At 31.3% G+C, this 26492-nt stretch overlaps 13 protein-coding genes across 13 annotated transcripts, besides 5 other annotated features; 8 read left to right on the top strand and 5 right to left on the bottom strand.

Moving 5' to 3' along the window:
* Window positions 1-227: 227 nt before the first annotated feature.
* Window positions 228-1603, top strand: CMU_040570 (actin family protein; the record flags this gene model as incomplete). The annotated part of the gene is made up of 3 exons (XM_002139301.1): window positions 228-301; window positions 365-1406; window positions 1463-1603. The coding sequence occupies 3 exons, from the start codon at window positions 228-230 to the stop codon at window positions 1601-1603; spliced, it is 1257 nt and encodes a 418-aa protein (XP_002139337.1).
* Window positions 1433-1461: a sequence feature (AT_rich).
* A 544-nt stretch (window positions 1604-2147) lies between the features above and the next one.
* CMU_040560 (RNA recognition motif. family protein) lies at window positions 2148-2948 on the top strand (the record flags this gene model as incomplete). The annotated part of the gene is made up of 1 exon (XM_002139300.1): window positions 2148-2948. The coding sequence occupies one exon, from the start codon at window positions 2148-2150 to the stop codon at window positions 2946-2948; it is 801 nt and encodes a 266-aa protein (XP_002139336.1).
* Window positions 2949-3138: 190 nt separating this feature from the next.
* On the top strand, window positions 3139-3981 carry CMU_040550 (3-oxo-5-alpha-steroid 4-dehydrogenase domain-containing protein; the record flags this gene model as incomplete). The annotated part of the gene is made up of 1 exon (XM_002139299.1): window positions 3139-3981. The coding sequence occupies one exon, from the start codon at window positions 3139-3141 to the stop codon at window positions 3979-3981; it is 843 nt and encodes a 280-aa protein (XP_002139335.1).
* Window positions 3982-4236: 255 nt separating this feature from the next.
* Window positions 4237-4268: a microsatellite.
* Window positions 4269-4782: 514 nt separating this feature from the next.
* On the bottom strand, window positions 4783-11643 carry CMU_040540 (uncharacterized protein; the record flags this gene model as incomplete). Its single annotated transcript, XM_002139298.1, has 1 exon — window positions 4783-11643. One exon carries the CDS (start codon window positions 11641-11643, stop codon window positions 4783-4785), a length of 6861 nt encoding a protein of 2286 aa, XP_002139334.1.
* A 704-nt stretch (window positions 11644-12347) lies between these two features.
* On the top strand, window positions 12348-12804 carry CMU_040530 (uncharacterized protein; the record flags this gene model as incomplete). Its single annotated transcript, XM_002139297.1, has 3 exons — window positions 12348-12461; window positions 12520-12576; window positions 12655-12804. The coding sequence occupies 3 exons, from the start codon at window positions 12348-12350 to the stop codon at window positions 12802-12804; spliced, it is 321 nt and encodes a 106-aa protein (XP_002139333.1).
* A 12-nt stretch (window positions 12805-12816) lies between these two features.
* Window positions 12817-12859: a sequence feature (AT_rich).
* A 115-nt stretch (window positions 12860-12974) lies between these two features.
* On the top strand, window positions 12975-13609 carry CMU_040520 (uncharacterized protein; the record flags this gene model as incomplete). Its single annotated transcript, XM_002139296.1, has 3 exons — window positions 12975-13178; window positions 13245-13455; window positions 13518-13609. The coding sequence occupies 3 exons, from the start codon at window positions 12975-12977 to the stop codon at window positions 13607-13609; spliced, it is 507 nt and encodes a 168-aa protein (XP_002139332.1).
* An 84-nt stretch (window positions 13610-13693) lies between these two features.
* Window positions 13694-14271, top strand: CMU_040510 (uncharacterized protein; the record flags this gene model as incomplete). The annotated part of the gene is made up of 3 exons (XM_002139295.1): window positions 13694-13708; window positions 13769-13834; window positions 13897-14271. 3 exons carry the CDS (start codon window positions 13694-13696, stop codon window positions 14269-14271), a joined length of 456 nt encoding a protein of 151 aa, XP_002139331.1.
* A 194-nt stretch (window positions 14272-14465) lies between these two features.
* CMU_040500 (zinc finger, CCCH type domain-containing protein) lies at window positions 14466-15674 on the bottom strand (the record flags this gene model as incomplete). The annotated part of the gene is made up of 1 exon (XM_002139294.1): window positions 14466-15674. One exon carries the CDS (start codon window positions 15672-15674, stop codon window positions 14466-14468), a length of 1209 nt encoding a protein of 402 aa, XP_002139330.1.
* Window positions 15675-15736: 62 nt separating this feature from the next.
* Window positions 15737-15778: a sequence feature (AT_rich).
* Window positions 15779-16416: 638 nt separating this feature from the next.
* CMU_040490 (uncharacterized protein) lies at window positions 16417-17406 on the bottom strand (the record flags this gene model as incomplete). Its single annotated transcript, XM_002139293.1, has 1 exon — window positions 16417-17406. One exon carries the CDS (start codon window positions 17404-17406, stop codon window positions 16417-16419), a length of 990 nt encoding a protein of 329 aa, XP_002139329.1.
* Window positions 17407-17632: 226 nt separating this feature from the next.
* On the top strand, window positions 17633-18808 carry CMU_040480 (MSF1-like conserved region family protein; the record flags this gene model as incomplete). Its single annotated transcript, XM_002139292.1, has 1 exon — window positions 17633-18808. One exon carries the CDS (start codon window positions 17633-17635, stop codon window positions 18674-18676), a length of 1044 nt encoding a protein of 347 aa, XP_002139328.1. The 3' UTR covers window positions 18677-18808.
* Window positions 18809-19989: 1181 nt separating this feature from the next.
* On the top strand, window positions 19990-22122 carry CMU_040470 (uncharacterized protein; the record flags this gene model as incomplete). Its single annotated transcript, XM_002139291.1, has 1 exon — window positions 19990-22122. One exon carries the CDS (start codon window positions 19990-19992, stop codon window positions 22120-22122), a length of 2133 nt encoding a protein of 710 aa, XP_002139327.1.
* A 27-nt stretch (window positions 22123-22149) lies between these two features.
* On the bottom strand, window positions 22150-23552 carry CMU_040460 (eukaryotic aspartyl protease family protein; the record flags this gene model as incomplete). The annotated part of the gene is made up of 5 exons (XM_002139290.1): window positions 22150-22929; window positions 22986-23092; window positions 23175-23235; window positions 23295-23412; window positions 23533-23552. 5 exons carry the CDS (start codon window positions 23550-23552, stop codon window positions 22150-22152), a joined length of 1086 nt encoding a protein of 361 aa, XP_002139326.1.
* Window positions 23264-23293: a sequence feature (AT_rich).
* A 52-nt stretch (window positions 23553-23604) lies between the features above and the next one.
* On the bottom strand, window positions 23605-26384 carry CMU_040450 (uncharacterized protein; the record flags this gene model as incomplete). Its single annotated transcript, XM_002139289.1, has 2 exons — window positions 23605-25880; window positions 25946-26384. 2 exons carry the CDS (start codon window positions 26382-26384, stop codon window positions 23605-23607), a joined length of 2715 nt encoding a protein of 904 aa, XP_002139325.1.
* Between the last annotated feature and the right edge of the window lie 108 nt (window positions 26385-26492).

The raw sequence follows: 26492 nt of genomic DNA, 5'->3' as shown, positions 1-26492 counted from the left end.
TAGAGTAAATTCGCTTCATATGGGAATATCTCAGATAAGGGGATTTGTCTAGTGAGTTGTTTATAGATACGATGCATTTATCCCTCAAATCATTAGTATATTCATTACTACTAATGTTAGGCGGTCAACTCTAATAAATATTGTGCGCGCTATTATTATAAATCTGGGCCTTTTTTCTTTAGCCACCTAAATATTTTATTTTTCTAGTCTTAGCTTAATGACCTTATATGTCAAAAATTGTGGTTGTTGATAATGGTTCCTTTAGTATTAAGGCAGGATTCGCTGGAGAGCCTCTTCCAAGGTTCGTGAAAATAAGAAGCTTTTTTTTTGGAGTGAACCTTTTGAAATAAGATTATATTTTTAGGGTATGTTTGCCAAATTGTATTGGCAAAGTTCGCAGAAGAGAGAGAATTTACACGTGTGATCAAATATATACCTTAAATGAGTATTTTTCTCATCATCCATTTTCGGAAGGACTTTTGATAGATACTGCTTTACAAAGTGATATATGGAAGTATACATTTAATAAGTTAAATATAAATCCACTGGAGTGCACTATTTTGGTTACTGAGCCATTTTTAAATCCAACACCTCTACAACATAGTTTGTCAGAGCTTATATTTGAGGATTTCCAATTCGAAAGTGCTATAATATCAACTTGTCCTCAACTAATACCTTTTGCCTTTACTCCTATTCAAATACCTAATGCAACTTCTGAGCAAGATATTAATCCCTGTTATTTAGTTTTGGATTGTGGATACCAGTGTTGTAATAGTGTTCCTATGTATCAAGGCACTCCAATTGAGAGCGGCTGTAGAAGACTTGATATTGGGGGATATTACTTGGATCTGCTACTTAAAAATTTTCTTGCATATAGACAAATTGATCTTTCTCAAAATGCCTTTTTAGTATCAAAAATAAAAGAAATAGCTTGTTATGTATCTACAGATTTTGAGAAAGATTTGTTGCAATTTTCATCAGATAAACACGGTGATAGATCTCTAGATCATTGGGTTAAATTACCTGAACCTTCTTCATCTCTTAGCAAGAGTAGCCAGTTTTACAATGAAGAATGTATTGCACCTGATCCTAATGAATTTATTTCGGAACTTCCGGAGGAATTGGTTGGGATACAGGGTATGTATAACAAAGGTATGAAGATGTCCCAAACTCAATTTGTAAAACTTTCTACAGAAAGAATAACAATTCCCGAGATCCTATTCCGACCTTCTGATGCAGGTTTTAATATGGAGGGAATTTCGGAAATGGTAGTAACATCTATAAAGTCCTGTCCTATTCATCTGCAGCCCCTATTGGCTAGCAATATTCTTGTTTCAGGAGGATCTAGCAAGTTCAGGAATTTCCATACAAGACTACAAATGGATCTAACTCAAATGTTACCTTCGGTAAGCTATATTATAGTTCACTAATCTATTTAAATATTTATTATATTTTTTTATAGGGTTGGGAAGTAAATGTAAGGAAAGCAGATGTAAACCCTCAGTACGTAGCCTGGAGTGGAGCTTCTATATGGAGTTCTTCTCCTGGATTTATGGGATATACTACATCACGTAGACAATATCATGAAGCTGGAAAGAATTAGTGTGAAATTCCACTCTAACAATATAGAATTCGATGACATTCCTGAGGCAACACAGGTACGTAGAGCGACTGACTAGTAGAGCTCTTTTAAGGGAGACCAGACTTGAGGCAAAGTCAAGATATACGAGACTATCTCAATAGAAGGATTTTCTAATATAAAATATTTATGAGTATTCAGACTGTGAAAGGCACCTTTATATCTTAATCTACCAAATGTTTGCAAAATTTATAGCTTATAATATTTTAACAACTTTTCTGTTCCCTATTCCTCTACAATCGTTTAAAAGTGCTTCGGTTCTTCTTTCTTCACTCAAATAGTGAACATTAATATAATGTGCGAGGTTAGTCAAAACCTTATGTTCATAATTACTCACTGTGGACCAGTTCTAGGTCAGATACTCCTAACATTTTAAAAAAAAAAAAAAGAAAGTTGGTTACTTTGTTCCCAACAGTATCTGGCGCCAAAAAACGTTTTTCTCTACTCCCGTCCCACGCGGTAGACAAAATTACCACTTAGCTTAATTTCCTTCTGTTTTATTGGCAATATGACTGAAATAAAAAAACGGGGAAGAAAGCCCCTCGCAAAGTCAACTGAAGAAGATAGTTCAGATTCCCAACAGTTACATAACAAAGAGGAAAGTGCAGTCTTATCGGCTGAATCAGAAGCTTCTGAGCACATACAGGAAATATCAACTGCAAGCAACAATGATATATCCTCGGCAAATGAGAATTCAGGTTCAACATCTGCATCAGATCAGAAGTGCAATGATCCATCAAGTACTTTGTACGTGTGCAGACTTTCTCTTCGTACAAAGGAGGATGATCTGAGGCGTCTTTTTGAGGAATATGGTAAAGTTACGGACTGTAGATTGGTTACTAATCCTCTATCTGGTGAAAGTCGATGTTTTGGCTTTGTAACAATGAGTTGCCCTGAAGAGGCAGCTAGAGCAAGAGATGCTCTTGATTGTAAAGAGTATCAAGATGCTAATCTTAAAGTTGAAATGGCTAGAAGAGCTAAACCTTACGAACCTACTCCTGGGGAATACAAGGGTCCTCAATATAGATCAATTAAATATAACTCTTCATCCAGAAATGGACCTCCCAGGTCTTATCGTGGTCACTCGAGTAGGCCAAGCTCGAGGAGTCGTTATGACTATCCTCCTCAATCCTCGTCTCACACAAGGAGCGAACAATACAACAGACACGATGATTACTACAATAGTAGGTATAGTGACCACAGATATCCTTCAAGATCAGATGACTACCACCATCCTTCACGATACCACTCTCCTCCAAGATATTCCTCAAGAGCAGATCCATACGACTCTAGATACTCAAGACGTTGAAGAATTAAGTAATTAATGAGTTGAGTGAAAATATCTGATAATTATCTGATACTTACATCACGCTTCTGATTAGGTTAAAAAGTTTAGCAAATCTCTTTTCTCCCTGTCTTTTCATTGATCGTCCGCTCTTTTTTGTTTGTACTCTCTTTTTTTTTTCTTTAAAACATATATTTGGTCTCTGGGATTTGATATGACAAGAGATTTGGCTAGACTTTCAATACTTCAGTTTTTAACTACTATGTATTTTGCCCTATGTTTCTTGGCAACATTGTTTAGCTGTTTCTCGTCTTCTCTCCATATCCTCTCTCAACATGGGAAATTGATTAAAAATGACTTAGATATAAGGAAATTCTACAATGAGGTTCCAAGGGACATAGTTTTAGTGAAATTACTTAGGAGATTATACGCTTCACAATTTATATTGGTCCGGAAGAGCTTGTTCAAATACTTTTACATCGTTGGTATTTTTGCGTGTCTAGGCTTTATGTTTATTCAAGATAATACATCTAATAGAATGATTATGTTCACGATACATGTTTTGCGGAGATTTCTAGAGGAGATTTTTATTGCTAAACATAACAGTAACAAAAGCTCTATGAGCTTAGTAACGTTTTTATTTGGAATATCTTATTACATAATGATGCCTATTGCCATTAGCTTGACGTGGAAGTCTACGAGTTCACCTTGCTTAATCCAAGTAGTTGTATTTTTTTTGTTTTCAGCGCTTCAATTTATGAGTCATAGGACTCTATCGAATATTAGAAGACACTCTAGAATGTATGATATTCCTTGTGGAGGATTGTTCAATTGGATATCCTGTCCACACTATCTTTGCGAAATTGGTATATATACATCATTATTTGCTGATATATTTGTTTATGGAGTTCATTATCTTTGGATATATTTTGCTATGATGTACATTACAACTTGCATGATTGTAAATGCTATACGTTCACACAAGTGGTATATTGAAACCTTTAGAGAATCATACATCAAACTCAATAGGAAGGCAATTGTTCCATTGGTTATATAACATGCTTTCTAGTAGGAAATGACTAAATTGGTATAGCTGTAGATTGCTACTATAAGAAATGGCAATTTTCTAATTTATATTAACTAAACTACATTTAAATACAAAGTCTAAGATACTAAGATATTGTTCAATTGCTCCTTTGGCTTGTATATTTTACAGGAGCTTTTCAATGATTTTAAAATTGGAATCTTATATTTAATTTCAAAGATTTAATGAATTTTTGCAGAATAGTACATGATTTCTATACTTATAATGTTTTTTTTTTTTTTCTTTGTTTCTTTTTTTTTAAATTAATATAGTTCCAATTTTACAAACTTGATATATTTGTAAGTGGTGACATTTTACTAACTATAAATTAATCACTTATTTAAACCTCTAATTTCCAAATGACAATCCAAACTCCTTTAGTTTCTGCGATTATATCTTAATTAAATTTGTAGATTTACTATTTTCAAAAGGCTACCAACATTATTAGAGAATATTTATAGATGATACCTTGATGGCTTCAATATTTGATACATTTAGATTATGAGCTTTGTTTTATTAGAAATAAGATATAGATGACTTTTTGTGAAATTTACTATACCAAAATAACTCAATATATTATTAATGGAATTAGAAGAAGCTTTGGAGTTTTACCTACTAAAATTACAGTGAGGATTTGCAGTCAAATCAAATATGAAATATCTTGTGATAATCTATAAATCCTCACCAACATACTTGAATTTCACAAGATAATTTGACATTACAGTCACATTATTAAGCAAATATAAGAGTTGTTCACTGCTTCGAAATTTTAATTCATGTTACCAAAAGAACTTGAAATTGACCATTTACCCAATATCTGTATGGATTTTTGATTAGTGTAAATTTATATTTTGAATTGGTTGTATTGTTTGAGCTTGGTCTAACTCCAAATACACGTAAAATCCAATAATTATCTTGATGTAATTGGGCGTATGACCACTCTTTACAAGTAATATGAAAAAACTTTCTATCTTTGCTTAATGAAGATTTCACTTCTATATATGTGGTCGATACAATTTCTCTAGATAATGGTGATATAGTATTGATTGTTATATCATACGGGAGGCCTCTTTCCATGTATTCATTTTCCCAAGTTATAGTAACTTTACCATTTAATATATCTTGTTTGTAAATTTCAGATAAGTAATCAAATCCTGCCTTCTCACCAAACTTTCCAATATCTATAGCTGTAGGATTTGGACCTGAATTTAAGAATCTGTCCAATTTTACAGAATTAATTGTCGAGTTATTTAATTCAGATACCACATCTTTAGATTCAAAATGCTTGAATGTAAAGTCTTCAGATGAGTTTTCATCATCGCCATAGTCTTTGTTAAATAAGAAGTACCTGAAGTTAAATCTATATCCTCTTATTGAGGTTTCAGCTTTTTTACTAAGTTTTACTATTATATCATTCCAAGAAATTTGAAAAGAGGAAGATTTAAGAACTTTTTTTATTACCAAATTAATGAGAATATGTGATATTTTAAATACTCCAAGATTACAAGAACTAGTTTCACTCAAAAAACTTGATACAAATGAAAGTAATGATGCTACTACATGCTTATAGTCACCAGTATTTAGACTTTTCAGATGTTTTATATATATAATATCAGCTTTGTTATCATAGTAAGAAGCAAGCCGGACTTTATTTATGGAAAAATTGAACTCTACAAAAATATCTTTTTCCAAAATCAAAACTTCACACTTCGAAACGCGAGCATGCCAATCTTTGTAATCAGACCTAGATATACAATCGAGAGAATCTTCACACAATGGACCTAAGATGTTAGCTATGAGCTCCTTATAAAATTTACTTTCCTTTTCAAAACTAGAAAGTTCGAAATGAGCGTCATCTCTATCCACTTGGTCGCTAGATATGTACCCATAAACTGCAGTAGTAATTGGTAAGCATAAAGAGTACCACTGCTTTTGTAAATTATCTATAGCAATTATTTCCTCCCAGTTATATTTAGCTAAATTATCATTTATATAAATACAAAAGGGAGACCATAACATTTTCATTTCTCCTGTTATTCCAGAGAAATTCTCCGAAAAAAGAATGCATAAATTGGACAGCGATGGAAAAAGTAATGGAGAGCTTTTTTTTCTATAATCAAATAGATCATATGATCCATTACTTACTACTGGAAGAAGTACAGAACTTGGAAATTCCAAGATACTTCCAAACTTCATGGAATTTGATAGGTATACTATTATCTTTATTAATGATAATAGTTGCTCTGAGTCTAGGTCATTTTTATCACTATACTGAAAGTTGTCAAGCTCAGCCAGAAGTTGTTTATCTGTTGGTGATAAAGAAATTCCTAGTTCAGTCACAAAAAAACTAAAAAAATCCGTTGTTCTACATCTGTGTTCTATATCATCATGTAAAAAAAGTTCACCTAAAGGTTGGGACCAGCTTATTAATTTGTCTTTATCTTCCCAATATACTTCACTAGACTTCTTCCAAATTATGCTTCCATTAGACAACTTTACAGGAATCATACAAACTTTTTTGAAGACATCAGAAATATCTATGTCCAAATCATTGTTAAATTTCATACAATATATAAAGAAGTCAAATAGTGTAACAAGAGAGAAGTATGATATATCTTTTATTTTATAAGTTACCAAATTTGTTGAATTTTCGTTGCAGCATATTGATTCGAGTATAGAGAAAATATATTTTGAACTATTAATTCTAGTATTAACTCCAAATGCAAATTCAAGTATTTCTATTGGATATGCATTATTTTCTAAGTGTATTAACCCGACAAAGGGCGAGATTATCTGTAAATATTCCATATTACTACAATATGTCAGTTGCTTGGGACGAGAAATGCCAATAAGCGAATATGAAGTTTCAGTTATATACTTCACATAACTAAATAGTGAAGCATTTTGCAGTTGATGAGCTAGTAGAGAATATGAATTTGGTATGGAACAATCTGAATTTGCTTGTCCTAAGTGCCAGAATTTGCTTAGAGAGTTCCAGTTAGAACATACAACTTTGCACAAATCTTCTGTAAACTTTACAAGTATTAAATCCGCTTTTTCTTGATTATTCACTATCCTGCAACTTCTCAACAACTCACATATATCTTCTAATCCTTCAATATAAAAATCTATCACTGTATTGAAACCTTTATCTCTCAATTTTATGAGATCGTTTATATGTTTTTTTAATACTGATTCATCTATATCACCCCTAATAATATCTTTAATATGCTTCATTAATTGATTTTCATCCAGATTATCCAAATTTAAATTGAGTTTCTTGATTATAAAAGGTAACTCCGTTATCCCAAAAAGTGAGAAAAAATATCTCCAATACTCTATATCACCAAATTCTAAATAATCTAGACTAAGTTTACTACGCGAAGTATCTCTCAAATATTTGAATTCATGTTTTATAAATGTCTCTTCTTCTAATAAATCTAAAATATATACAAAATTAGTTATATTTCCCAATTTTTCATGAATGTAAAAATTTTCTGAAGTTAAGGGGAGGATCTTTTCATTACTTGATACACCAAATATAATCACATTTTTATCAATAGGTTTCCTAACCCAAAATGAATTAAGTATACTTGATAATCTTATTATAGTTTTTGCATCAATTTTAGGGTCTAAATGTGTTACTTTTTCTAAAATAAATTCTATATATTGCTCTTCCTTAATATCATAAATATCCATGTCATTATAAAAACTATTAAGATTCTTTATATCTACATAATATTCACTTCCACTAATAACTGTATCTGAATTTTTTAGTAATTTCTTGCTTATAAAGTGAATGCATGCAACATTAATAGAAGTAAATAACTCGCTTGAAGGGAGAAATAGTTGATTCCTCCCCAGTTTATTATTATAGGATGATACATATTCATCTTTATCAGTAAGAAATAAAGGTAAATTTTTCAATGTCTGCAGATAACTTTCCGAATAAGTTGAAGATGCAATGAGCTTTCCCAAAAGAGTAAAAACTTGTATATACCATTCAAAAGGACGGTTAAAGTAAGAAAAATCCCTTATCATACCATCTATGAGTGTGATGATAATTACCAAGTTAACTGAATCTATTCCAAGATCATCAAAGATAGTATGTTCAACATATTTTTCAACATCACTACAAATAATTTTCTTTTTGCAATGTTTATCCAACACAAAACATAATTCATCGAGATTAGGGAATATTTTAGAGATAGTGTCAACCGATAATCCAGAATATGTATTAAAAGAGCACAGTACATTTCTAGGGTATTCAAAAATACCACTTTGAGTATAAATACATGGTACAGACTTTAGCATATGATGAAATTTTGTTATTATTGGGGCAAAAAAGTTATCAACATAGTCACTAGATAGAGGTATAACAGACAGAAATGATTTATGTAGCATGGATAAATTATCCAGTCTTCTCCAAGATTGTATCGCATGAATTAAAGCATTCGGAATACAGTCACGTAGTAGACAATTCCATTCATTATTTGTTGCTATTCCCTCCCTTGACGAAGTTAGTTCAAAATCAGCATGTATAATAAAGTGAAATCCATATGATCGAATAGGCAAAAATGCAAAAACGTCGCAATACTGTTTACCCAAACAAACTCCAGTATTTGTGGATTCATCTGCCTTAAGTTCCACTCCAATAACTATCTTCTTCTGGCGATTTTTGTAAATTTCGCGATCTAACCAGTGATTTTGTTTACATATTGAAGATATATCATAATCTACGAGTAAAAATTGTCTTTTCCAGTACCTTCCTCCAGGTAGTAATTTTCGTTTTTTAATGGTTCTCTCAGCATCTTTAGAATGAATATATTCTTGAATGAATATTGTAGTGAAGTATGAATTATCATCTAAAATTTCTGTGCACTTTTTAATTGAAATAGTCGCATTTTTTTGGGTATGCTCAAGATATACAAGCTTATTTGTAAATAGTAAAAATTCAGGTTTTAGGTGAATTCTCGTCAATTTTCTAGCCTTGAAAGGTAACCAAATTACTGTATTCCATGCGGATTTATTCACTTCATAGCCAGATATATCAAGTAGATCTTTAGGTATTAGTTCAGTGATTTCACATGATACCCATTCAGGGTATATGTATGCACCATATGGAGATTGGGCATCAAATCTAATTTTAAATCCATTACTGAAAATATATGGAGTATCCGTAATAGTGAAGACACTTTTAAATCCTAAACCAAATTTCCCTATTCTTCGTATCTTACCACAATCTATTTTAGAACTGTTAGCAAGATCACTAAGTGACATTATATCTAAAGGTGTAAACCCATCTTCGTTATTTAATACCAGAATTCCCCCACTTCCAGTAATAAATTTTAAGGATGGGACACTAGTTTGATGATATTTCAATTTTTCGTAGAAGTTATCATCTGCATTTTGAATAAGTTCAAGCTGAAAATGATTTCTATCACAATAAAGATTCTCGGATAACTTTTCTCCCGTACGTTTTATCAGCTTGGAATACTGTAGAAGTATATTCTCTAACTGAGGATCTTTTCTAGAATCTATCCCAATTCCAAAACGGTTTAACTGAATTAAAGAAACTATCTCCTCGGGAGTTTTGTGCTCTATACCATTTTCATCAATTTTTAAGTTTGATTCTATAATATTATGTCGTGATTCACTAACCTCTGATTCAGTAGAACACTTTTCCAATAAATAATCACCTTCAGAATTAATACTGTCCTTTTCACCTTTTACGCTGAATTCATAATCCTTTATATTATATTGCGTATTCCAGTCACCACTCTTCTTTTGTAAGTTAAGTAATTCAAGACTCTTATTGAAATTGAGATTTGGTAGTATGTTAAAGATAGTATCTACAATATTGTTTAAAGCAGAGTCATTTCTACATTCTATAAAAAACACTATAAGAGAATGAATGGTTGATTCTATTGTTTGATCTTCCCATAGAGAGATTATTGGTATAATTATATATTCCCAAATAAGATTATTAAAAGCTGGGGGTGTAATCGCTATAATAATCTGCAACATTTCTATAAAGCTACTTCTTTTTTTAGAACCATCTTCAACTACTAATTTAGTTCGTCTTATAAATTCATCAATAGGATATGCATCTATAAAATTCTTTACCCCATCTTCCCAAATACAGGCTGCCAGTAAGTAATTCACAACCATTATACCATCCAAAGAATCAATAGAATTAAGAATTTGATTTTCATAACTAAATTTTGTGTGTATTCCATCCTTATCTGCTGTTGGTTTAACTAATTTAATTATACACAAATTACCAACTCCCATAATGGGATTATGTATACTATTACCACTTTTTTTTATATGACTAGCTGAATAACATAGAAAAAAAAAATCCCTTATATATTCACTATTCTCATGCTTCCTAATAAAATCTTCCAAGCTACCATGAGTAGTGTATCTACTAGAAGCAAACCAAAATAAGTAGTTATTCAGATCAGTCATAGGAGGACACTGCTGAATAGATCTTAATATTTCCTTCTCGCCAATTATCTCCTCCATATAATAATTGGATTTATTATTATCACAACAAGTATTTATATATCTAACAAAATATAAGTTAGAAACTAAATTTGTAGCATTAAATACTACAGAATTAAGGTTTTTTCCAGGCTTTGTATTGAAACTTGGATCCTGAAGAATATCTTGGTAATTTTTTATGCCAATACTACTCAAATTTAGACCAAGTTGTTCAATAAGCATATTATTAATCATGTTTTGACAATTAACCTGAGAACTACTTCTTTTAACGCAGCTTTGTACTATACTCAGAACTTTTTGTCCAAGCTTAGTTTTTAAAATGCCACTTTTCGCACTCTCCCTATCTCTATCTGAATTAAATTCATATACATCATGCCAATTATATAAATAATTGTAAATTCCTCTCAATAATTTCTGTTTAGACAAATTACTATAGCAATTTTCTCTTAAAAAGCTCTCAATTATATCAACAATAGAAAAGTCACAGATTAAACCTGTATCTGAAGTAACAGCTATTTCTAATTGTTTAAGAGCATTTACTTCAGAGGTATCATCCCCTAACAAACTTTCTTCTAAGTTCTTGTCTAGTGCATCCATTAATACTTTTACTGAAATATTGTTTCTAACGATACTAGCAGTGTGAACAATTAATGGTAAATCTCCCTTTTGATCTTTACTTTGATATATTCTCCATGAAATACCACTAAGAACTCTTAAAGTAGCATAAATAACTCTTGAATATCTTTGCTTAGCTTCAATGTTATGAATCTCCGAAATATCCAAAATATTGCGAAAATAGAAGACACTATTTAGCCCACGAATTAACAAGTTCAAGTGATTATTTGGCTTATCTATACATGTAGCTCGCTTGTTCTTCATATTTATATCATTTAAAATCCCAAAAATATTGGAAACTTCGCGAGGATATTTCTCTTTATATTTCTTACATATAGCTCTTATATGTGAACAAAACGACTTACCTCTTCTGGGGCAAGAACATTCAAAAGTACACATATCAACTATTCGAAAATCGGTACTATAAGATGTGACATTATAAACATGAGGATCGTATGAACACTCAAAAATCCCTGAAGGATCTGATGATATATCTTCTGCTTTGGTGTTCATGTGGCTTTAATTTAATAATTTCCTGTTTGCATAACTTCCCAAAACCTTACTACATTTAACTCATCCTTATCTAAAAGTAAATGATCAAAAGCCTTTATAAATTATTATTTCTTATCAAGTCAAACTCTGATACGAAATTTAACGTATACTGAATCTTTAGATAAAAGGCGGTTCTACTTGCGTCTGGTGCTGGTTGCTTGCTGCTTACATTACTAACAATAATCCATGAAACTTTATTCTTTACTTATATGCAAGTGGAATCCTGGTAACTTAGCTTATATCCTATCATCTGCTTATAGTTTATCAACGTAAGTCTATAGAGAAAGAATCGGCTCAGTTAAAATGTAGAAGCAGAAATATTTATTTAATATGGTTTTTCAGTTTCTCATATTTTGAGAGAGGTTCAATTAAAGAATTGTGTGTGTTTATATCGCGAACTATTACTCCAAAGGTAGGAGATCAGAATTAATTACTTGCATTAATAATACTTTAATTGCTTATTTTAGCTAATTATACACTCCCGAGAGATCATAGCACATGATCAATTTATTGTTTGTGGCTACAAATGGAATGATGGTTTAACTATTCTCTCTATATGCGACTCTGATTATCCAACAAGGTAACTTTACTGATAATATACATAGTTCTACTTCTTTAATTTACTACTGGCATCAAAATTTTTTAGAATTGCTTTTCGCTGTATAATGGAAGTATATAATGACTTTTCCTCTACCTTCTCCGATGATACTTTAAACAAAGTAGACTGTGATTATAGTGTGCGTTATCCTCAGCTGCGAGAATTTTTACAGAGATACAAGGTATGTATGTCATGTTGTTTATTTCATCTATTTCCTTAGTTACCGGTTTTTTTCTCAGAATCCTTTAGCTGTAGATAGTATATCGCTTTCTCAAATGAAAGTAGAACAAGCACATGTATGTCCCACAATCACTTTGGAATGTACTCTATAACCCCTCAATTTCACAATTAATTATGATATGTTTGTTTAATAGGACACTCTTCGTCGTTCTTTAAAGGTATTTCTTGATAGAGGAGAAAATATTGAAGATCTAGTTCAAAAAAGCCAGGATTTATCTGAAACATCCAAAGCACTCTTCAAGTCATCCAAAAAAATGAAGAAGTCATGTTGTAGTTTACAATAATTATATAAGTGGAATATTTTATTTTATAATTAATATTGTCTATTAAATAAAAATTGTGGATTATACCGGTATTACATGCAGTTACATGTAATGTTTAACAATTTTTTTTTTGCCGGCACACGTGACAGATATAATTTACTTTTCATTGCACTGAATTATATGAACTAAAAATGTTTTTTAAAGTAAAGCCCTCTGAACAATTCCCAACTGCTCCTGCTAGCCCAGTATTAATCCCCTCTGAAGAGTCTTCTGTCCCCGAGGTAGCTCTTGAAGAAATCAGAAAAGTATTATATTTTGGTTTTTGTGGATTCTTATCTACTGCAGTGATCTCACTGGCAGTGCTTCAAGTGAATGTTAATGCTATATGTGATAGGGTAAGGATGATTGCATATTAAATCAGGAGACACAATATGAAAAGTTATTTGATTACCAATTTATAGAATCTCGATGAAGTAAATGCTGTTTCTGCATTGTTATCGCTTGTTATGGCCACTGTATGTTCTATATTATCTTTTTTCCCAATTCAAACAGCAGCGATTACTAGAGCATTCAAATATGGTGAAATACCTCTTTATGAAAAGTCACATATATGTCAGTGGGCCGGTATTACTGCTCTAATATTATTACCTCTATTTCTTGTTGTTCAAGACGGTAAGTTATTTAAACCAATAGCTACACTATATTATTAAACTAAATTGTTTTTCTATTAATAGTTGGTGGATTTATATCAATTGCCGAAAGTAATACGTGTAAATATACAGCTCCAGGATTATTTATTGGTAAGTGGTCACCTATAAAATTTTAAGTATTTAGCTTTGTAAGATACTTATATCGATAAATATTAGGGACAATTTGTGTTATTAGCCTTCAATTACTTGTTATGAGCATTATGGTTGCTGCATTGGTAAGTAGTTTGTTAATAAGCTTGGAAATGTTCCCCTACTTAATTTCTCTATTCATGTAGAATTCAGCAAGAGTTATGGATATTCTAAGTTCTCTGCCATCACTCAATATATCCCTTATAACAGAGGTATGTTTGGAAAATTAAACTTACAATGCAAAGTAAATAAGTGATTTATTTGCAACTTTTAGTGGCTCAAGTGGGAAAATCTGAAGAGTTTCATAGATGGAATCTTGAAGTTGCCACTAGTGATTAGAGATTTTATAATAAAAATATTTGAGAGAATAAAAAATTTAATGAGTTTGCAAAATCTCCATTCAACTGTTGAATGGCTTTTCACATCTATAAAGGAGAAATTTGTCAATTCATTTGCAAAACTAAAGAACTTTTGGGAAATATATGCAGAATGGTTAAAAAATATTCAGGAAAAAATCCACAATGGGATTAGTACTATTAAAGAGAAAATAGAAGTATGTTTCCAGTATGGAAAAGATATGGGAATCAAGGCTTTCGATGCTTGTAAATTATTTCTAATCAAGCTTAAAAACAGAATGTCAGGTAGGTAAAATAAGATCTTTATGATAGGTCACAAGTTCAGTATATATATAGATTATCACCTTCTCCATTAGACATTGTTAAAAAGGCTGGCTTGGATATTGAGTCACTCCCATTACTACCCAAGTAAATATTAATTGAATAGAGAATAAAATAGAGTGATCTTTATTAACTTTTATGTCTAAATAATCCATACAAAAAAAAACTAGAAATTTATCTGTGGTTGAACCCTAGATACTTCATCCTCATCATTTAGTATTGAAGATGAGTAACGAGAATTCCCATTTCTAGCTGCAATATCAGATTTTAATGAAATCATATCAATTTGTTCAAACAAAGAAGACAAATTGGAACTTGTGTTGTTAGGAAAGTCCTTTATGCAAAATAATTCATCGGAATTTATTGAGCTGCCGGAAGTTTCCGGGTCTCTACTAACACTTGGTAACTCGCAAAGTGAGTCCTGACAATATGTTACTTTAATTCTGTTAACGACATCGAATATTGTAGATAATTGAGTAAATATCTCCTCCCAGTACTTAGGATTTGTTAAATCCACATAATTAATATATGATTCAGGTGATTCTAACATACTTTGCCACTTAAAATTAAGACTCTTGAGTTCTTCACATGGATCATTCAAATCTTGAGAATACAACCCTGTAGAAAAATCTGACCAATTCATATTTATACTTGAAGATTGTTCAGTTCCTTTAGGATTTCCAAACCATGAATTAAAACAAAAAAGTCCTGGAGAGGAGGCTGTACTCATACTTTTGTTAGATTGTATTCCTTCATTAACTCCCGAATTAGTAATTGCTATTTCCTGTATCCCAGTTAAAGACCATTTTGATTTCTTTGTTACAGTCTGGTCTTCACTTAGTGGGGATTTAACTTGATTACTATCATTTGCAATTTGCACTATGCGTCCATTATCAGAAGAAGCAGGCTTATCAACAAGACTCACATTAGGATATATTCTTACCTTTATTCCACGAGTATACGGTAATGTATAATTCTTTTCAGGCCTTTTCTCAGCTAAACCATGAATTAAGTGACAGTAATAAGTTTTACATTCCCCCTTTTGAAAATCATCGCAAAGCTCAGTCTTATAACATAAAGGATGATAAATTATTTCCTCCATAGAATGAGCAAAGGGACAATAACCACCTCTATTGCAAGTACTTTCAATAGCTCCAGTCTCCTCATTCTTGATAATAACATCAGGACAAAGATCAGGTAGATATCTTAGAGCCATTGGATCAGACAGATAAAATGGACACCTCCGTGGCCAAAAGATATTATGGGAGTATTGGCAACGATAAGGACCGAAGTCACATCCCTCTTTTCGACTCCTACGACAAGGTTTAGTGCGAAATCTCGTCAACTCCTCCTCGCTAAGCAAAGAGTTAGCCATTTCTCAGTTAATATAATATCAGAATCTCCAAGAATTAGGTTCTATTACCAAATATAAATAGGAAAATATAAATCAAATAGATAAATATAGATTAAATATTTAAAGTAACTAAATATCTCCAGGCTTGAGGAAATTTCAAACAGAATCTAAGCTTAATCTTCTTTCCAACTATATTACTTGTCTTTTAAAGCCTAATAAACTGTAATAGCAATACACAAAACTATAAATTGAGTAAATGTTTTTCTATATTTGGTTTAATACATTCCAAAAATAAACTACAAGTCTGGTATTAATACTTTGTCTGCTAGTAAAACAAAATCTACTTGATATTAAGACCACCAAGATAGTGTCTACTAGCCCAAACCATATATTATTAACTTACAAATTATAGATATTGCTCCAACCTGTCCCCACCAAACACTCTCCACACTATCGTTGCAACGACATTATATCTCCTCACGCTGTTACCACTGTGCAGCGCTCAAGAGACGTGACTGCAGTTCCTATTTACTGATTCACTACAAATATGTAGTATTATATAGTCGAATACATAGTTGTTTTGCAAGGGAGTCACATATTTATTCTTAACAGTGAAATATATGGCAGTATTTTAAAGACTGGAATGTATATCTTTGAAGAGTACTTCAATGAAGTACTAGTTTAATTATTTAATGGGAAACTCAAAGCATATATTTAGTAATAGCATGCACATTAACCAAATTTGTTTTTATATTCAACAGTTTTAGGATTTTTCTAAAATCAACCTTAGTTCAGACTTATATAAGGCGACGATATTATCGTGATAAGTTAGGAAGGATTGGAAGTATTCAAGTTTTGCATTATACTTCTTATACCTTGAATCTATTTTATTTCCAATTTTATTTAAAACTAGAACTCCATAATTATCAGAAATTTGCAAAACATCAAACCATAAAAGTCCAAAAATTCCTTGAGATCCCTGCTTAATTGCTTCTTTACCATAAAAAGTACTAAGAAAATTGCAACAACTTTCAAGTAAATTCTGAAGTGATCTATGTGGCTGTTTTTTTCTGAGGTATAATTTGTATAACTTTCCTTCATCATCAAATCCTTCACCGATTGTTGTTCTATAAATAGATGCATATATATAAAAAAGCTCCAAAATAGAAAATACTACAGTGCTAGATAGTACTTTACCTTTAGTCATAGTACAACATACATGGCTTATTGATATTACATGACTTGTTGAAACTTCTTGAACTTTACTACACCAAAATGGTGAAAAATTCTTCCCTATTATTTCTTTAACTAATTCTTTATTCTGTATATCTTCCTCAAACATTTGAAGCTCCTCAACTGTCAAGTCATCAATTGAAATAGCATTCTTTTCAACCAAACCAATTAAATATTCTATTCTATCTTTATTATGATCAAATTTACCATTTATTAAACTGTCAGAAGAGTCTTCCTCTCTAAGCAGTGAGCTAATGCGTTTTGAAAAGTTTCCAATATCACTATCTGTCACCCTAAGGTTTTTAAGATTTTCGGCAACTAGTGATTGACAGAATAGAGAATGACACCTAGATTCACCATGACTAGTATAACATTCTTTACAGCAATATTTAACTGAACATCTTGGGCAAGTGTATAAGCTTCTAGAGGTTTTACAAACCTCACAATTAGATGACATCTCTGCTATTATATTTTCTGAATATTTGTTCTCCAAGAAATTCAAGTTCAAGACTCCCGACATGTTTAATTAAAGAGCAGAATATCTATATAATTTAGAACAGTAAGAGGTGCAGGAATTTCGACTATTATTATAAAACCTGAAACTCTAACAATAAACTCCCGCCTAGTATCACGCTTGACCTTGAAAAGCAGAAGCTTCAAATGCTTAGCAAAGTACTCAAATGGAGAGTCTTTGACATTTATCATTGCATTTATGCATAGAATAAGTGGGTTATAGCATTTATGTTATGGTTTTGACTTCAAAAAGTCATACATATCATCATAACTGGGAAACTGTAACATTAGCTTTTTGGAATAAATATCCCAATGATCTACAACCTCATGTCCGTAGGGTTGATGTATTAAATATTAATATTAATGAAACTATGCGTTGTATGTTTATGAAGCGACTACATTCTCTTAAATATAATGTTCCTGGGTGGATAGAAAGACTTATAGGATGTACAGCTCAAGGATACGCAGTTGAGGAGTCCTTTTGTGATTTGGATAGCAAAGTCTTAAAAATAAAGGGTGTAAATCATACATTCAATCAGTTTTTTCGTTTGGAGGAAGAGTGCAGATATGAAATACATCCTGAAAATAGCGAATGGACTTTATATACCCAAGAGTACAAATTTATTGTTGAGGGATTTGGAAAAGAAGGTAATTCTATAAGAAGATACATTGAAAAGTTAGCAGCTCAAATAGTTCATGAGAAGTCTATAAATGGTTTGAGTGCTATGAATGAAAAAATTAAAAGTATTGAACCTTTTATTGATAAATGTACAAAGAGCAAACTTGAAGACAAGTTAAATGAGATGTTAACTGTAGCACAGTTAAATAAAGAAATAATGGCTGACCCTGATATTGAGATTACAAACTGTTTATTTAATAAATTACACACAGAAGATAAAGTAGGAAATGAAAATCTATATGTAGATCAGCAAGATCACAACAAAGTAATTCAAAGACCTTACAAAGAAAGTGAATATTATAAATACCTCCAAATTCAACCTAAAGATTGTAATGAATCATATAAAGATCTAATTTATATTTCAAAGATGAATAATATTCATGCGAATATCTCTTTCAAACCCAAGAACAACGGTATCTATGACAAATTACTAAATAAAGTTCAAAATCGCAATCATCCATTACTCATACGCAAAATATATGATGCTACAAGATTTACAATTAGTCTATTGCAAAAAATAAATTATATACAGTCGAAAACTGTATATAAAGATAAGTGTACAGGCCTTGACCACTTTTTCAACTTCTTGTGTTCATAAAAAAATTTCACCTGTAAATACAATTACCTTTTATTTAACTTTTCTATATAACTCTACAATAAGCCCTATGGAAATACTATTCTTTGATAAATTGATCAACAAGATTAATGAGCAATTGGGCATAGCTACATTTCTCATTTAATTGATTAGATACATTTGCAATTTCCAAATCTAGTTTATCACAGCTCTCTTTTTCACTTCTAATAGCTTTATCAAGACGTTTACAGTTAGGTATTTGAATGACTTTGGCTGCTAAAGCTTCACATTTCTCCCAGGATTGCTTTATAAACTTTGCATCCATCAAATCCTTATAATGTTGTTTCAGTTCGCTCATGCAATCATTTACCTCTAAATCAAAGCTCTTACTTTGAATTTCCATATTTGATCTATCTACTTCACTCAGATTGAGAACTTCACGCAGCTTTAAAGATCGTGTTTTAAGGCAGTCTATATGGTACAGACATTGAGACTTTACTTCGGATACATATCTACTCTCTTTAGTCTCGAGACTCTGCATTAGGGTAATTACAGACTGTACTAAATAATTTAATTCAGATTTCCCCATCATACTGTGAATTAATTGAGTTCTAATACCCATTAATATATCATCCTCTAATAAGGCTAAACGTTTTTGATCAAAAATAGGAGCTACTTTAAGACGACTTGCTTCATTTCCACTTAAATCACTCTTATTTGATGATTTTTGGATTGATTCCTCTATAGGTTTATCAGATAAGCTACTTTTAGTATTTATGTGTCTGTTTTTTACAACAGTCATCTGTTTTGTCCCCCTGTATTGTCTTAGATTAGTATCTTCATTTCTTCTAACAGTCTGCTTAATATCTTGAGATATCAAGTCAGAATTTCTAAGATTACTTGAATTATATTGAGTTGAGCTTTTATTAGTATTAGTACTCTCAGGCTGACCTGAAGATATGTAAGTTTTATAAGTTGAAGAAGCTCTTCCTGGAGACTTTACAGAATAAGGGGTATCTGAGCCTTCCTGCACTGAACCTTGGGTAAATTTAGAAGAGTTTGAAGGCAAAGGGGCATTGGAATGCTGATAGCTCAATGATCGATTGTCTTCATATTGTTTGTATCCCTTGTTGTATATTGGTCCGTGATTGTTTGACCTTCTAGAGATAGGATTAGAAGAGTAAGATCCTTGTGTTGAGTGACCATATGAATATTTTCGTTTCATCTATAAATATGTCAATTATTTAAAAGCTTTTTTTTAGGTATTAAAGCAAAAGGAACTTTAGGTATATCTGCAGAGCGCCAGAAGAAACTCTTAATTAAACTTTTACTATAAAATGGTCAGTAGACAATATAAAAAACTACTTTTACAACAAAGTACTGAGAGTTTCGATAATGCAGAATCTATCTCATTTGAGGACTCAGGTATTTCTGATGAATCTAATGAAGATTTTGTCATTAAGAACAAGTTCTCTGCTTTATATACCAATTCAGATACCGAAGTACCGGATGTGGATAACCAGTCATCCACTTATAATGATAATACAATAAACACTCTTAGTTTACCTGTATTAGGGCATAGAAAACACCCTGGGAAGAGATTTGAAAGGGATAAGTATGAGGAGTTACAAGCAGATGACTTGGAATATCTTGAGCATTTAACTGAACAGTATAACTTTGAGACATTAAACACGAATAAAACAGAACTTTCTCCATACTTAAAACACTGCTTGACCATGAATAAACAATGGTTTAATTGTGAAAATGAAATTAGAACTTTATTTGGAGCAAAGGTAGTTACTGGGAGTAATAAACCACATCTGCATAATCGCAAAAAAATTTCAAGAAGCAGACATTTAAATATTAGACATTATTTTACCAAGGGAGAAGATGACTGGCCTCACTTAAGTAGAGAAGTTTGTGGAATCAAGATGCAATATAATGAAGAGATTGATCAATTTTATTATACTTTTGATCTTGATTATATTAAAAAAAAAGATGTATTTGATGCTTTGGTAGATACTCATCAAGTTAGTCACATTTATACATTTATGGCTAAAAATCCCTTTTTCTTTAAAGGTTTGATAAGATTAGCAGAAATTCATATCCTTAGAGAAGAACCTGAATTAGCTTTTAAGTGCCTTCAAAAATCACTTTATGTATTTGAATCATCTCTACATCCCTTATTTTCACCATTTACTATTTATAATAATAAGCCTAGAGTATCTTTAAATTCTAGTGAAGCTGAAAGCAAAGATATTTACTTGCTTCTTGGTTCTTATATGATTGCTCTTGGTTCAAGGGGACTATTTAGAACAGCTTTAGAATATGCAATTCTTTTACTATCTATGGATATTTCTCATGATAGATTCCATACTCTTCTTCATATAGACTACTATGCTTTGTGTTCTTCAAGTTATGACTTTTTATTTGGAATTAATGAAAATTTTTTGAAAGAATATCATTTAGAAATTTCATGGAAAAACTGCTCAACTTCAAATAGAAGGCAAGAATTTTTAATACCACAAACAAATGATGATTTGATTGTTCCAATCAGTGACATTCTACCAAACTTTGCATTTAGTATCCCCCTAGCCTTATATCGTAACTACACAAAAAAATTTTCTGAGCATAAAGGACTTGATACGAGTATAATATTTAAAGAACTTTCTGATATCAAAATTGAAGAAATTTTAAATAACAATTACTTGTTAAATAATAAAAAAAGTTGTCACATTTATCTCATGAAGGCTATTCTTGTTTTCCCAGAATTTATCCGATTTTTGCTCGATAAAATTGCTATTAACCAAAGTGGTAGAAATACTCCCAACCCAAATGGGTATAGCTGGAATGACATATTAAAGAATCCAATTATCATTGATTTTATACCTACAAATTTGCCGGATAGTAATGATATGCCTATAAACCAACCACATAATGAGGATTATAGGTACCCATATATATTGATGGGTAAGGTATTAGTTGAAGCATACGTTGAAAAATGCCACGAATTATGGAAGCCTGCTCAAACTATGTTATGGTTACATAATTGCTGTAGTTATTTATGTAAAATATATTTAGAATCTTCACATGAGACAAAAATTAGATTTGGTGAATTTATTTCAGAACAGCGTAGTATATTGTTGAAGACACATTTCAATGTATTCAGGTATACAGATATTTCGATAACTGAATTTTCCAAATCTGGAGCTTCACCCCCTCAATTTTTACGAGAAAATAGTTATAGTGGAGCATCAAATATAAGAAACAGTCCTAACAATTCCTTATTCTCTGTTTGCTTAAAATCAGATCCAATTATTGTATATTTTCAAACTCTTCTTCCATGGAGTGAAGTTGATTTAACTGGTACAAATGCAACTCCGATTCACTTGAGAAGTCTTATATATGACTGCTTTACTGCATTTAAAAGCTATATTTTATCTTATTTTCATAGAAGAAGTATTAGCTAGCTAATTTCTCAAATAATAGAATATAAACTACTTAGAAGTATCTCTCATATCTAAGTTTCTACTTCTTAAGGAAGCCTTATTTATTTCTCTATGCTTTTTTTGGATTGATGAAACCAATCCTACACGTTGATTTTCATAATCGTATATACTATAGTACTCTCTTATAAATGAATTTCCAAGAATCCAAATATTTGATTTTCCAGAGTAGCCTGTAAAATTGAGTGCATCCAAGTCAATATCGAAATATGTCTCTTTATTTTTCTTGTCTAAAAACACGAATGTTACTTTCTTTCTTAATATGTGCCTTTTATTTCCTATCAATACTTTTGACAAATTTTTCAAGTACTCCATTTGTTCCTCAGGGGCTAAAATTTCTGATGTTCCACTATCTACAATAGCCCTAAAGTTCATTGAACTATTTCCATTTAAGGCAATACCACTAAAAAAAACACTTTTTAGACTTATCTCCCATGAATCACTTTTAATTAGTGGGAACCAATTTATACCCTCACCATTTTGAATAAAACTACTATCATATCCACCTAATAGTAAATAGCCAGGGTCATAAGCACTTCTTGGGAGATATATTGAGATTATTTTAGGTATTTCCAAATTTTCGAATATTTTATTTATTCTTACGGCACCTAATCCAAATATTCCATCTATATAAAGGGATCCGAAGGGATCCCAGGGAATATCCTTGGCTATCCCTAAGTCTTGAATTCCAAAGTTAAATTCATCAATCATCAATTTATCTTGTCCCATCTCAACTATTACACTTCCACTATTGTATCTGATAATTATATGCTGTGAAGAAATGGTATTAGTATATGCTTTGTCTATTAAAAATATACTCAACATACTTCTTTTTTAGAGGTGAATGTAGAAGAATTACTACTGTCAAATCTTTCATGATTTAAACAAGCATCGCTTGTACACTCTTTAGATGGTATCCATAAAAAATCACTTCCTTCCATACAGAAAAAGTATCATTTAGAAATTTATTATACTTAATAGAGTGAAATCATGTGTATAAATTGAAACCTACTTACCTGTATCAAAGATGATCTTAAACTTCTGTCCCAGAGGTCCAACTTTAATGCTACTATAATACTAAAATAATTCAAAAAGTAAAAATCCCAAAAATTTTAAATTAAAATATTTATAATTACCTGATTTACATTAGAATTATTTAACTGAATCCTAATTATCTCACTTCTATGACTTTTTTCTATTCTAGTAGTCTGTACATCATCTATGCCCAAATTATACAATAATAGATCGATATGGCTTACAAGTACAAATTCATTGCTTACAGCTAGTAAAAAACCAACAAAGAGTAAAAAGTATCAGATTCATCTTATTTCTTTTTTATTGTTAAATAGAAAAGGTGACTAAATGTACATATACCGGTGATAATCACTGTGCATGCATGCACTCTGTTGAGACAGAACCCTAGATTATATTTAAAAAGTGCCTAGATTAAACTTTATACTCAGAAATCCTGTCTATAAGAATATTAAATCTTTCTTTAAACTCATTTTCACCCTTCATTCCCTCCTGGCAAAGCTCGATGAGTCGCTGAACCTTTCTAGCTTCAGAGTGCATCAACTCATATGCACTGTTCATTGCTTCTTGCAGATGAAATCGATAATAAAGGAGTTTTTTACCTCTTCCTATAATTTCCCTAGTTTTTTGAGCTGCTCTGACAGCTTCCTCTTCATTCTTTGGTACAAATTTGCTCAGTTCTGTGCATCTTTTGAGAATCCTATGTCTCTCATTTTCAAAGGCTTCAATCCCCTTATTTACATCTTCTGAGGCTCTATTATTTTCTTTAGTGAGATTTTGGATAATATTTGGACATGATTTAATAGTATAGAGAAGTTTAGAACGACTATTTTCAAGAGCTTTAAGTTGTCTTTGATCACTCGCAGATATGGTTGGTTTCTTGGTAATTACTTCAATTGTTACAAATAGTCTTTCTGCCACTTCTTTAGAAGCTAATTCAATATCTCCAATCATTCTTTGTAAAGCAGAATTTCGCATTTTAAGGCGATATAACCATTTTCTTGCATCTTTGGACTTAGAATTATTGATAAACTCACAAATTAATGGTAGAGAATCTACTTGTTCAATTTTATGCATTTCTACATTTGGATCTCCAGCAAAAATTGGAATTTCTCTTGTATTTTTACCTGCATCTATATTTTCATCTTGGAGAAGACCAATGCTTGTGGCAACAATATTTTTGTTATATTTCCCAACCATTTTTATATTGGAAGGTTCTATTAACTGAATAGGAACTGTTTTCATATTGGATTCACTTGTACTTCCAACACCCATCCCATGAATTCCATCAAGAGAAACCACACCTTGATTAATTGGCTTTTCATTTGAAATTATAGTTTCTCTGTTCTTCAAATTTTTATTACCTTGCGGAATCTGTTGATTAATATAAAATTTCTGATTATTTTCAGTATTCTTGTTTACCTCTGAATTAGCTGGAGCTCTACCTTTGTTCTCATTTCGCTTTCTTTTTAAAGTTGCGGATTTTTCAGGGAATATGGGACTTTTAAGCTTGTTTTGTAAATCAGCTCTATACATTCTAATTGGAGTTTCCCTTGCATTCCCAGCTTCTAAAGGACTACATGAAATGTACTCTCGCTTATCATGAGTTATAAAGGTAGATATTTCTTTAAATTTCGCAATGTAACGCACTAGAATATCACATAACGAATCTAGACCATCTGCGAGGGTTTCAAATGTACTATATAGATCTCTTGATTTCGCAAATTCCGGATCTTCTATCACGGCATCATGAAATTGTTTAAGTATATCCATATGATTTAGAATTCTATTTCTTTTCCCAGTAAGAGGCTGACCACTCTTTGTATTAGGAAATTCAACTGTCCAGCCTATTAAATTTGGGTGTGTTCTTTTATCTATAATCAATAATCTTGTCAATATAAATTTTATTCTCCACATATCACTCGGATGGCTGCATTTTAAATCTTGAATGCTCTCCTCTAAAGTACTCCTAGTTTCACCAAAATCTAAAATCTTAATATTTTCTGGTGTCATTAATAAAAGTGCATTAATATTATTCTCATAATCCCAACTATTTGGATCAAAACTCGTATTTGCTACTTGTATATTTCCACTATTCAAATCACAATGTACAATATACCCAAATTCAGAATGCATATAAAATGAAGTTAGGGTAGATAAAAGTGAATGTATAAAAATCCAAATAACTTCAGCTCTATTGTCCAATCTCTTTTGTAATTCCTTGCTATTTCTTGCCGAAGCTATCCAATTTAAATATACTGGGGAAGTTAGCCAACGTATCAGAACCTGAATTGTAACACCATCAATTTTTTCACTTATTAAAAGTCTAGTCATTACTGGATCCTTCGATGATGTAAAGCAGTATATTCTAGGTGTTATTCTGATTTTACCATATCCATATGTTTTAGCCGGTAACACAGGGAATATTTGCTGGGACAAAAGAGTTGTATAATATAACTCTCTAGTATATGTATAGTGGAAAGAAGCCTTTATAGCCAATTTCAAAGGAAGTTTCTCATCAAAATCAGATATTAAGTTAGAATCTGAATTATTTATAGGAATTACTCTTTTAGAATTTGTATCGAAGGTACATTTAGTAGCTATTCTAACATTATTTGCACTTTCAGGAATATCAAAAAGTTTCATAACCTCATTAATTTTCTCAGAACTAGCCCCATACATCTTTGCACCTAAAGTATATTTGAAATAAAAAAATATTACCAAATATTTCATATTGGACAAAATTTGAACTTACTATTAATATTAGCACTTATATATGGAACCACTGGCAATGGGCCTTCAGATTCTGCCAAAGCAACAGCTCCATATGTCCCATATTGAATGAAATATCCTAAAAAATAAAAATATCTAATAGCTAATATACTTAATTGATCAAAAAGGAAATTCTTACCATAATAGTTCTCATGACCAGGGTTTGCACCATCTATCTCCCTGTCTTCAAATTTCAGGCAATTTGCTATATTTCCTGAAAGCAAATGACACACAATAGCAATCTCATCCCTAGGAGCAAGAGTTCGTTCCCACAAGGGTCTATCCATTTTTTGAAAAAATTTCTTTATAATCTTGTCAGATACATCTCTTGCATATGTATATGATCGCTTGCTATTTGTGATAAACCATAATAGCACAGTAATAATTAGATATGCCTTAGTTAAGTGGGGCAATAGCCCCATTTTATACTATTATCCAACTCCACACTTTTTAAAGAATGGGATATAAGTGACAAAATATTTTCTTCAGAAGTTTTATAAGAATATAGACTAGGTCTCTCAAATAAACAA

This window comes from Cryptosporidium muris, genomic scaffold (assembly GCF_000006515.1).
Source record: "Cryptosporidium muris RN66 scf_1106632373453 genomic scaffold, whole genome shotgun sequence".
NCBI lineage: Eukaryota > Apicomplexa > Conoidasida > Eucoccidiorida > Cryptosporidiidae > Cryptosporidium > Cryptosporidium muris.
This window is presented reverse-complemented; position numbering and strand designations above follow the sequence as displayed.